At 41.7% G+C, this 12,162-nt stretch overlaps 1 protein-coding gene across 2 annotated transcripts in view; it reads left to right on the forward strand.

Annotated features, from left to right (window-relative positions):
- LOC120423760 (E3 ubiquitin-protein ligase TRIP12) overlaps window positions 1-8,315 on the forward strand; it is a 52,397-nt gene extending 44,082 nt beyond the window's left edge. For both annotated transcript variants that reach the window (XM_052711118.1, XM_052711120.1), the window contains exons 7-9: window positions 19-207; window positions 7,551-7,752; window positions 7,821-8,315. In XM_052711118.1, coding sequence (XP_052567078.1) covers window positions 19-207; window positions 7,551-7,752; window positions 7,821-8,284 — 855 coding nt within the window. In that variant the 3' untranslated portion in view covers window positions 8,285-8,315. The remainder of the gene's footprint in view (window positions 1-18; window positions 208-7,550; window positions 7,753-7,820) is intronic.
- The last annotated feature ends 3,847 nt before the right edge of the window (window positions 8,316-12,162 follow it).

Raw genomic sequence — 12,162 nt, forward strand, 5'->3', positions numbered from 1 at the left:
TTTCGTACTCTATTTCAGCTCGACCTCCCGTACTCGATTCCGTTCTACCGTTGGCTGCTGGCGGAGGAAAATTCGCTGGCTCTGTCGGATCTGGACCAGGTGGCGCCCGAAGTGCAGGTCACGCTGCTCCGGTTGAACGAGATCGTCAAGCAGCGCGACCTCATCCAGGCCGATGCCGGGTTGGACGCGATGGAGAAGACTGAAAAGGTAAGGATTCCCATTGAGGTTGTCTCGACGGCTGGGGTGCAAATCAAATTTAAGCCCGTCATATGAATGTTGAGATCGAATTTGCCACCTACTAATTTTGCGTTGCTTCCTGCCAAGAAATGCAAAAAAAAAAAAATGAAACTATTCAATGTAACTTCAAATTTGAAAGAATAAACCTTTTTTAAAAATAGTAGAATTTGAACAATTTGCCTACCCGGTTTGATTCCTTCGCCTCCGAGTTTCGCACCGGGAGCAAAGTTTTGAATGCGTGTTTTGGGAGATTTTTTTTGATGCCTGTTCTTGTTGGTGAGAGCAAACATAAACAAAATTCCAAGACTTAATAAATTCTAAATTTGCAAAATAAAAAAATTTAGTAGTTAAAAAAAATATGTTTTTCTGAATGATAGTTTTTTTATCTGTTGAAGTTTTGTTTTATTGATTTGGATTTTTGTTTATTTCTTTAAAGTTTTTTTTTATCCGTTGAATTAGTTTTTTTTGTGTTTTAAATTATTTGAAGTTCATTTTATTATTTTTTTAATGACAGTTTTAGAAAAAATAGGATAAAAAAAACTAAAAAACAACATAAACTTTGAAACATATTTGCAACAGCCTAAAATTTGTTTATTTTTTGTTATTTTAGCTTTAAACTTTAAGAGGTATTAGACTATGGCAAACAAACAAACAAACTCGCACTTTTTTGCGTCAGCTTGTTTGCGAGTTCGGCAAACTGTCAAACGCAAAAAAGTGCGAGTATCTGCAAACAAATGTTGGCGAACAAACAACGCAGACAAACTACAAAACTGTCAAAATGTGCGAGTTTGTTTGTTTGTTTACCGTAGTCCAAGGCTGTATATCATAGGTACTCGCGATCTTGCTTTGCATTAGTGTGAGTGCATGACTCCGTGCCACTAAAACCAAAACAATAACAAACGAACAATGGACCGTGCCAGGAAAACCAAAACATAAACAATGTCAGTGTCAGTGGAGTGAGAGAGTCAGAGATAACGATTTTGACAACCGCACTACTACACACTCAATCGCGAGTACCTTAGGTAGAAAGCCATGACCGTAGTCTAATATCTCCTTAAGGGTGCACAGCAACCAAGGAAGTTGTTGTCTTCTTATTCCAAATTTGTCAAACTTACGGATCCAATCCTGCAAGAATCTGATTGTAAAAATAGTCAACCTTTGTTGTGAATAACTTTGAAGGCAGCAATTTAGGGGATGAATAAAAAATCATATCGATAGTTCCCGTAGTTTTGAAGATACTAAAATGTCTATAACAAAAATCTGGGTGCAAAAGCTTTGGTTGATGTGTACCGTTAATTGAACAAAATTTAAAAATTAAAACGATTTTTTTTTCAAAAATCTATGCTAGTAAATGTTGGCCCCGGTCTAACCTAAAAAGGTTAGGTCGTTAGCTCAGTCCAGGAGTAGGGGTCGTCTCCCTGGGCCCTGTCTCGGTTGAGTCTCTGGTAGGCAGTTGGACCAACAATCCAAAGGTCGTCAGTTCGAATCCCGGGGTGGATGGAAGCTAAGGTGTAAAAAGAGGTTTGCAATTGCCTCAACAATCAAGCCTTCGGACACCTAGTTTCGAGTAGGAATCTCGTAATCGAGAACGCCAAGGCAATGCTGTAGAGCGAATAATTTGATTTTGATGCTATACAAAAATTTATAAAATAATTTAAAAAAATTAAAGCAGATTTTAAATTAAATTTTTATAATATTTGTTTTTTTTTTTCAAGTATAAATTGTTTGTTTATTATTTTTGAGTTTTATTTGAATTTTGTTATAGGTACTTGCAGGCCAAGGATTGATACCTAAGAGCATGCAATGCCACTGATCTTGTTGCGTGCTCTTCGGTTGACGTCTAGGTAAGGAACATCCTGGAAGGAGCGTAACTAACTACATCCGTAGTTCTGTTAGATCATCCGAATTATCTTGATCAGAACAGTATAGCTCTGGTTCCTTGCAAGTGTCCTATTTTCTTACCTCCACGTTGGCTTGGTTTTCATGATGACCCAGCTGGTGGCCTGTGGAAACGGATCGTAAACCTTTGACCACCGCGGGTCAGAGTCGAGACGGCTAAAAGAAAAGGGCGCGACAATGTGGGAAAGGGAAGTAATTTGTGATTGTAGACGGTATTGTTTTGATTCGCAGTATGTTGAGTCAACTGCTGTGGATGTACCTGAAACATCGCACAACGGGGTTTCTCTTCTCTTCATTCTCAGCTACCACCTATCTCCTATTTTTGTTTTGCTCTTCTGATTCCCAATTCTTCACTGATTCTTCTATTTAATATCCAACATTTGATTTTAATGTTAATCGGTCAAGGCCCGTTCTTACACTGAAAATTGCGAATTCGCAATTCGCAATTTTCAGTGTAAGAACGGGCCTTGACCGATTAACATTAAAATCAAATGTTGGATATTAAATAGAAGAATCAGTGAAGAATTGGGGGGGGAATTGCGAATTTTGTTAAAGTTCTTTTTTTTCTTATTGGTAAGAATTAATTTCAAATTTATTTCAGCTGATTACACTTAATTTTACATTAAAATGTGTAAGTTTATCGATATAGGAGGACAATACAAGAAAACATAAAGTTTATTTTTTTTATATTTTGTTATACGTTTGTTAAAAGTTTGTTTTTTTTACATATTTTTTACGGGTTTTCCGTGCATCATTCTTATTAGAAATACGTCTGTATTGTAGTAGGTTAAGACAAGTAATGAAAGTTTATTAATGTTTAAAATCGTGGCTTACTATACTGCCAACATCCCCCCTTAAGCTAGATTTTATGTACTCCCAAACTTCTTCTAGCTTCACTTAGCTTCGGGGCCGGAACCGCCTTTGTTAATACATCCGCCACCTGCTGCTCCGATGACACGTGTAACAGCTTAATGCACTTCATCTCAATCTGCTCACGTACGAAATGATGCCTAATGTCAATGTGCTTACTTCTTGGCGAGTATCCCATCTCCTTCTCGGCTAAACTGATAGCACTCTTGTTGTCACATCTTATCAGCATGGCCAGTTTCTGTCCCCAGAGCTCTCCAATGAAGCCTCTCCACCAGATTGATTCCTGCGTCGTTGCTGCTAAAGCCATGTACTCCGCTTCTGTAGTAGAAAGAGCAACCGTTGGCTGTCGTCGAGAACTCCACGTGATTGCCCCTCCATTCTTGATGAACACGTAACCACTCGTTGAACGCCTAGTATCGAGATCATTACCCCAATCTGCATCAGTGAACGCATCGAGCCGGTTTTCCGATTGCTTTGAGTAAACCAGTTTCAGGTCCTTTGTTCCCTTCAAGTAGCGTAATATCCTCTTCGCCGCCACCCAGTGTGCATCGCCAGGATTCTCACAGAAACTACTCACCACACTCAGCGCGTGACAAATGTCGGGTCGCGTACATTGCGCCAAGAACTGCAGGCTGCCTATCAATTCCCGGAATGGTACTTGCTTCATCCGCTCTCGATCTTCTTCTGTTCTTGGACTCATCTCTCGGCTAAGCTTCTGATTAAGATCCATCGGAGTCAGCACTGGGTTGCATTCCGTCATCTTGAACTTCTCTAATAATTCGTTGATGTACCGTTCTTGATCAACTGCTACCGTTCCGTTTCCTCTTGTAACACGAATTCCCAAAACCTGCTTGGCCATTCCGAGATCTTTCATTCGAAATTTCTTTGTGAGTGCACTCTTGACCGTGCTTACCATCTCGTCATCATTGGAAAATATTAGAAAATCATCCACATAAATAGTGACAATGACCATCTTGCCTTCCGTAATCCGGAAGTAAACACAAGTGTCGTACTTGGATCGCTGTAGTCCCATCCTCCGCAGTTCCTTGTCCAATTTCAGATTCCAAACACGACTCGCCTGTTTCAACCCGTAAAGTGCTTTCTTCAGCAGACACACTCTTTCCGTTCCGTCCTCGAATCCCTCGGGCTGCTGCATGAAGATTTGCTCCTCTCCTAGATCTCCTTGAAGAAACGCCGTGACCGCATCCATTTGATGGATTTCCAGACTCAACTCGGCCGCTTTGGACATCAGATACCGAATCGTTGCATATCGTACCACAGGGGAATACGTCTCGTTATAATCCACTCCTTCAACCTGAGAACATCCCTTGATGACGAGCCTAGCCTTGTACCGCTCGATGGATCCGTCCGACTTGACTTTGATTTTGTAAACCCACTTGTTTTTCAACGCCTTTCGTCCAGCTGGTAGCATTGTCATAGTCCAGGTCTTGTTCTCCATCAACGCTTGATACTCAGAGTCCATCGCTTCAATCCAAAACTCACGATCGGTTCGGTTCATGGCATCTCGAAACGTGCATGGTTCACCTGCGGGCTGTGGGATGATTAGCTGCAGAGATGGTTCGCCGTTCAAATTTGTATCAGGACACTTGCCTTTGATCTGGCGCTCCCAGTCACCAGACTTCGAATCATGTTGCGCTCCAACGGACTCTTTTGTTGGGTGTGACGGGAGCGCTGTGGCACGGCCATCCTGTTGACCTCGTGATCCATGCTGTTGAGAAACGGTTTTCTGAGGGTACATGCTGTACGTGACCTTAAAATCATTGTACTTGCCTGGTAACCGGCGCTCCCTCTCGCTGCGCCTCATCACACTTCCAGACAGTGATTGTTGTAATTGCGGAGGGAGCGCAGACGATGGTCCAGCAACAGGATCTACATCCGCGTCAACTGCATTTGCTTCAGCCAGTTCTTCAATCGCCGGCGTCACTCGATCCTCACCAGGTACTGCATCCGTATCAACCGCACGTGTCTCAACCGTTTCTTCAGCTGCATCCAACGCCGAGTCTCTAACCGTCTCGTCCAAATCCTCAGCAACCGTCTCGTAACCATCGATATCTGTGTCGCTATCACTATCTTCAATCTGCACGACATTTGCTGGTCGATCCTGCACCTGGTGCACGACTCCTTGGGTATAGAACTCCACACGATCTAGATCTGCAACTTCTCGTTCGTTTCCCTCAGTCGGTTGTTGCTTCTCACACAGAAAGATAACATCTCGGCTAATTAGAAACTTCCTTGTCGTCGGATTGTACAACCCATATCCTTTCGCGTTGGTTGCGTAACCGACAAACAGACATGCTTCAGACTTGGGGTCCCATTTTTGTCTCTTCACTTTCGGAACGTGCGCCATCGCTTTGGCGCCAAAAACTCTAAGGTGCGATAGATCAGGACGTTTTCCGGTGAACTGCTCTTCTGGTGTACACGTAAGCCCCTTGGCAGGTGAACGATTCATCAGATATACCGCCGTACCAACTGCTTCCGCCCAAAAACGTTTATCAAGTCCAGCATCAAACAGCAACGCTCGCGCTTTTTCAACAATCGTTCGATTCCTTCTTTCAGCCAATCCATTCTGCTCCGGGTTGTACGGTACTGTGGTTTCGTGAATAATACCACTGGAACGAAGAAAATCCTCGAAATCCCTGCCAACGTACTCCTTTCCGTTGTCACTTCTTAACCGCTTAATCTTTCTACCAGTTTGATTCTCTGCTTGTGCCTTGTAATCCTTGAATGCCTCCAGTACTTCTTTCTTCGATCGCAGGAAATACACAATCGTCCTTCTACTTGCGTCATCGATAAAAGTCAAGAAATACTTGTTACCGCCGATCGAATTACTCTCCATTGGCCCGCACAAATCCGTATGCACAAGCTCTAGCACCTCTTCAGCTCTCGTTCCAGCCCTCTTGAACGGTAACCGCTGATGTTTCCCTTTGATGCAAGGCACACACGGCGAAAGTTCACCGCAATTGATGCTCACCCCTGTAGACATTCTTGAGAGAATCTTCATGCTCTGCGAATTCATGTGACCAAGACGCCGATGCCACAACATCAGCTCATCCTCAGCAGTCGTCATACACGCAATCGCTCGGTTTACTTGCTTCAGCTGGTACAGTCCGTCCGACTCGACTCCAATCGCCACAACTTCTCCGTTCTCACAATTGATGACCTTGCAGATCTTGCTAGTGAACACCACTTCGTGTCCATTCTTACAAATCTGACTCACAGAGAGCAGATTGATTGCCAGGTCTGGGACACAAATCGTACCGCTCAATGTGATACCAGAACACCTGCCTGCCACATCCGCGTCTAGATTCAACGCTCCAGCAGCAACTACTGGCACTGCAGCTCCGTTGGCCACATTTATACTATCCTTGATCCGCTTACTGCCCACAAGTTCGTCCGGGTTTCGACACATGTGTTTTGTGGCTCCTGAATCAAAAATCCACGGCTCCGCCTGTCCAGGTGCCCACGCACCGACACTGCAAGCTGAATGAGCTGTCCTTTCCTTCCGATTCGATGTCAAGCTTTGATCAGGTACCGATGACTGACATTCCTTCGCCGGTCTTCTCTGGCACCTTCCTGCTCCATCGACGTACCCCGTCGTCTTCTTCCAGTCCGCATTCGAACCACCTGAACCGCAAACGCTTGAAGTAGCTATGCCGGAACAGGGCTTAGAACCACTTCCACTTGAAACTTTGGAAGTTGGTTCTTCCAGTTCCATCTTCCCAAAAATTCTTCATAAAACAATCTTCGTTTGAAAAAATAACTTTTTATCGATGGTCGCTATGGTGCCTGTCTGGGCCCATAACCTATTAGAAATACGTCTGTATTGTAGTAGGTTAAGACAAGTAATGAAAGTTTATTAATGTTTAAAATCGTGGCTTACTATACTGCCAACAATTCTATATGACGCGGCAGCAAACCGACAGAAAAGCAAAGTGAAATCCCGTTGAACAGAGGGCAATTTTGCTACCGCGGTGGGCAGGGTAGGCAAATGGCAAAAAACCATCGCGAAGCCCTCGTTTGATTTATTAGCTTCCAGTTACAGAATTCACTATAATGATGTATGAAGCAATTGTAGATTTTGTACAAACGAACAATTTTGTAGAACATTGTTTTGTTCCAAAGTGAATGCTGTTGACACTAGAGCGTAAACAATGTCTAAAAATGCCACCATCGGCGTCCCTCACTCGCGATGGTGAGGGGATTTTTGTTTACGCTCTAATGTCAACAGCATTCAGTTTAGAACAAAACAATGTTCTACAAAGTTGTTCATTAGTAAAATATCTACAAGTGCTCCATACATGATTATAGTAAATTCCTTAACTGGAAGAAAATAAATTTAAAAAGCTTTTTGGAGGCCCATCGGCAAATACCTTCCCTGGCGGTGGGCTTGTCGTAGGCAGAAACGCATCAAGCTCTGTCGTTGGGTTCAAATTTGATTTGCTTTGCTGTTTGCCCCGGCAGTGGAGACATCCTAATGTGTACACTTTGAGCCGTCTTCTAACTTTGAAATTTTATCTTTACAGATTGACGCTCTGGATCTGGACGGCTGCCCAATCGCAGACCTGGGCCTGGACTTTGTGCTGCCCGGCCATCCGAACATTGAGCTGCGCCGGGGTGGCCGCGACACGGCCGTCACCATACACAACCTGCACCAGTACATTGCGCTGGTGACGCACTGGTTCCTGGTCGAGGGCGTTTCGCGCCAGTTTGAGGCACTGCGGGAAGGTAAGTTTTGATTCGATTCGTGGAGTTGCGATCAAGTTGTACTAATTTGTGTGTTGTTTGTTTTTTAGGTTTCGACTCGGTCTTCCCGGTCAACCGGCTGCGCATGTTCTACCCGGAGGAGCTGGAGAACGTGTTCTGCGGGGCGGGTCTCGGCGCGGCCACCCACCAGCGCTGGGACGTCCGCATGCTGGCCGAGTGCTGCCGCACGGACCACGGCTTCACGCAGGACTCGCAGCCCATCCAGTACTTTTACGACATTCTGAACAACTACAATCGCGATGAGCAGCGCCTGTTTCTGCAGTTTGTGACCGGGAGTCCGCGGTTGCCGACGGGCGGGTTCAAGGCGCTCACGCCGCCGCTGACGATCGTGCGTAAAAAGATGGACGGCAACCAGAACCCGGACGACTACCTGCCGTCGGTGATGACCTGCGTCAACTATCTGAAGCTGCCGGAGTACTCGAGCCGGGAGGCGATGCGCCAGAAGCTGAAGGTGGCCGCCAGCGAGGGCAGCATGAGCTTCCATCTGTCCTAAGTTGCGAGAGAGAAAGAATTTCCACACACACCCACAAAATACTAGTCGCAGTTCACACCGTTTTCTTCAGCAGAACGCCACTCCGCGGGTCTTGTTTATTTTTATTGGTTTGAATCGAGCGGGTCGTGCGCAACTCTCAAATGGCCCCCCCACTTTTGTTTTACCAAATAAAACTAGTGAAGTGAAAAAGCGTCGTTTTCCGCGTGTAGAAAACATTTTTCTGTGTAAATAGCTCCTAGCTGAGAATTATTGAATTTGATCAAAAGGTTCAAGTTGCTCTACAAATATAAATATATTTTTTTTTGTTCTATTAGTTAACTGTAGTATGAAAGAGAAGAGAGAAGCTGAAATGAATAATAAATCAACTGGCGTGTGATAGTAACTCTTAGATTGAATTCAGCGCGTTAACACTGTGAAGTTGTGTCCCACCGGTCCTCCCTCCCTTCCCCTCACGCGGCAGAGAGCCTATTTTTTTGATTTAAGTTTTATTCGTTCTACTACTATCTTTGTTTTCTCTGCGTAAGTTTTTTTTATTTAATTAAAATCGCTTATTTCTTTCTGTTAACCAACCGTGTCTAGTTTTGTTTTGTTTAGAGAAAAAGAAACAGTTAATGATTTAGTAGGCAAAAAAAAAGTTCACGAAACTTTAGATAAACTAAGCGAGAAACGATGAAGATGACGACAAAAGCCGCTGTGCAATGTATAGAGCAAATCGCAAAAAAGAAATGGTAACAAATAAATACACTAGATTTAAACACAAACTTATACACTTACACACACACACGCCCCCTCTCCCATCTCTTGAACAACAAAAGTATCTAACGCTGATGATTATACAATTTAAAAAAACACACACACACACACTGCTAAGAAAGTAAAAAAAGAAAAAGTAGTGTGTGCTATTAACCAACCGTGTACAGCTTGACTAAAAAATAAAACAAACAAAAATATAAGTATAAATATTCCAAACTACAACACTCTAATCTCTACCACCCACAACCAGAACAACCAGCATCGGAGAGTGTGTGTGAGAGAGCGTGGAGCGTCTGGTTTTTACGTTTTCTTGTCCGGGGTTCAGTTTTGTTTTGTTCGATTGATTGAATGAACCAAGAATAGGAGCGGCGCGTAGCAAACAGAAGGAAAATGAGTATAACGATAGGCGAGCAAGTGTGTGTTTAACAGCAACAAAAACAAGTGGAATAAAGAAAACAAAATAACGATGAAATAAGTTTTTTGGTAGTGTTTTTGTGAGAGTGTACGTGCTCGCGTGAAAAAGGATTGCGTGAGAGAAGAAAGTAGAGTGTTAGAGCGAGAGGTATAATATTGGCTCTGGTTGAGAATTAATTTTGTGATTGTGAGATGTGTAATAGGTATAATATTGATAAACGATAACAATAAAAATATTCAACATAAACATTTTGAGACTATAGTTTTACTATCGGTTTTGAAAGAAAGCCCTTGAAAGCAGCCCGCTTCATTAAGCTCTTGATTGAGCCACTCCTAATCGGTTGCGCAAAAAAAAAAACTTTACTAAAGTGAAAAGGCATACCAAATTTAGCTTCGTTTGCTTCCCATATTGCGAATTATGGAAATTTTAGAATTTCGAAAAAATACATTATTTTGTTGATTTTTTTGAGTACCTATTTATATACTTTGAAACTTAGTCCAGCCTCGATTATCCCAAGGTTTGTATGAGACTTCGGATAATCTAATGATGAACAAAACATTTTTTTTCGTTTATTTTCACACTTAAAATTTGATTTTGGCAACCTCATTGTAGGTTAAATTTGAATAGTAGATTGTTGATTAAATAACGAAATGCATTTTTTCAATATTTAATCACCGCCATTTTCGCCGCCAGTGATAGCGTATAACTATAGTTTAGGGGTCATAACTCAACAATCAAAAATATAACAGCGATTTTTTTTTTTATTCGGTTATCCGAAGAGACATTTTTTGCAGGCATTTTTTATTATGCCCTTTTTAAATGTTAGTCTTGATTTAAAAAAAAAATATTGTTTTCAAAAAATTTCACGACTGTTTCATATTTTAAAATTGTAAATCGGACCATTAGTTGCTGAGATATCGACATTAAAAAATGGTGGGTTGTTTGGGTGAGATTTAGAAAACATCAAATTTTCCTGTTTTTAGATCTTTGCATGGCAATATCTCAGCAACTAAAGGTCGTATCAACAAAGTTCAAAAAAAGCAAAATATAGAGAATTTTCTCAGCTCTTCAAAAATATTTTTTTCAGGATTGGGCAAACATGGGCACTAATTTAAAAAAATGAAAAACTGCTACTATTTTAAAAAAGTTACCCAAAAATGGCTATAACTTGAAAACAGTGCACTTTATAAAAATTTCACTAAAATACTTTTTGATTGCAAATTTGATTTTACATCGAAAAATTAAGTTGAAATTTTTTTGCGACCAATAATTCGTTTTTTTTTTTTTAATCAGTATTTATTCAAACATGCATAAGCCGCGTGGTCTCGTTTGGTTGGTTGCACACACACACACACACACACACACACACACACACACACACACACACACACACACACACACACACAGTATTGATTCAAAAATGCATAACTCGGTCAAAAATTTTTTGCACAACCTGGAAATTTCTGAAAAGTTGGCATTAAATGTTCCCTAAAAATAAAAAAAAAATAAAAAAAATAGTGAAATTAAAAATCACCAAAAATTTTTTTTACCGTGTATCATTTTTTTTCAGTGTAGTCCTTAGCCATACCTACAACTTTGCCGAAGACACCAAATCGATAAAAAAATTCCTTCCAAAGCTACAGATTTTCATAAATCATATTTGTATGGACAGCTGCCAAATTTGTATGGAAAATTATATAGACAAACTAATGATGCAAAATGGCTTCTTTGGGCATACCGAAGGCACCAAAAAAGTTTCAGCCGGATTAAAAAATACAAAAAATCGAATGACCGAAATCTCAGAGAATTTCTCATGTTTTTAATAAAACTCGAAATGTTAAACAACAATTGTTGGCTCCCACAGCTATCTTTAAACACAGCGAGTTTTGTTAAATAGTTGCAAACAGCTGTTTGCAAAATAGTTCAAGCTGTCAAAATGCTTTTTCAAATGTTGCCCCAGAGATTATCGTTATTTTACCGACTCATATTTTGGCAATCCTGATAAATCTAATGAATTGAGAATTCTGTTAGACAATCCATGTCTTAGTTCGGATTTGTGGCTTTTCCAGGCCAACATCGACCTGCCTGCGTTTATCCTGGACTTACGGGCCAATCCTTGAATCATTTCTTAGAGGTGTTGCGATCCGGATAGAATTCGTTACAAACGTTGGGCAACCCTCATGTCAAGAATTCTTTTGGTGTTGGATATTTCGTTTCAACCGCGTCAGCGCGACGACCGTGTCAAAGCATTATCTGCTGACCATCGTATCGTCCAAATATCGTCTTCGTTTTTTTTTTTCACTTAAATTACATGCAAAATCTAATTTTGCCCTACACTAAAACTTAATTAAGGTTACTTACCTTAAGTCTCGGTAATCCTCCGAGACGACTCGACTGCGCCAGTTATGAGGGGGTCCCGGGAAGCGGGCCATGTTGGCTGCTTCCCGGCCCGTGGGGAGGTTCGGATGATTGACTTCAGCACTGCACACTGGTTGAAGGATGAAACTTGACTTATTCAGGGTTGTTACGGGAGAGTCGAAAAAAAAATCCGCGCCGTCCTAAAACCCAAAACCGCGCGAAATCCGCGCCATATAAAAAATATCGCGACCAACATTTAAGAAATTTTATTTTTAAAGAAAAACTAATTCAGAAAGTCTGGAGCAACATTTGCTCTTAGGCGTGTAATGAAAGCCTTTAAATGGGACGAAAG

Source organism: Culex pipiens, chromosome 3, assembly GCF_016801865.2.
Source record: "Culex pipiens pallens isolate TS chromosome 3, TS_CPP_V2, whole genome shotgun sequence".
NCBI lineage: Eukaryota > Metazoa > Arthropoda > Insecta > Diptera > Culicidae > Culex > Culex pipiens.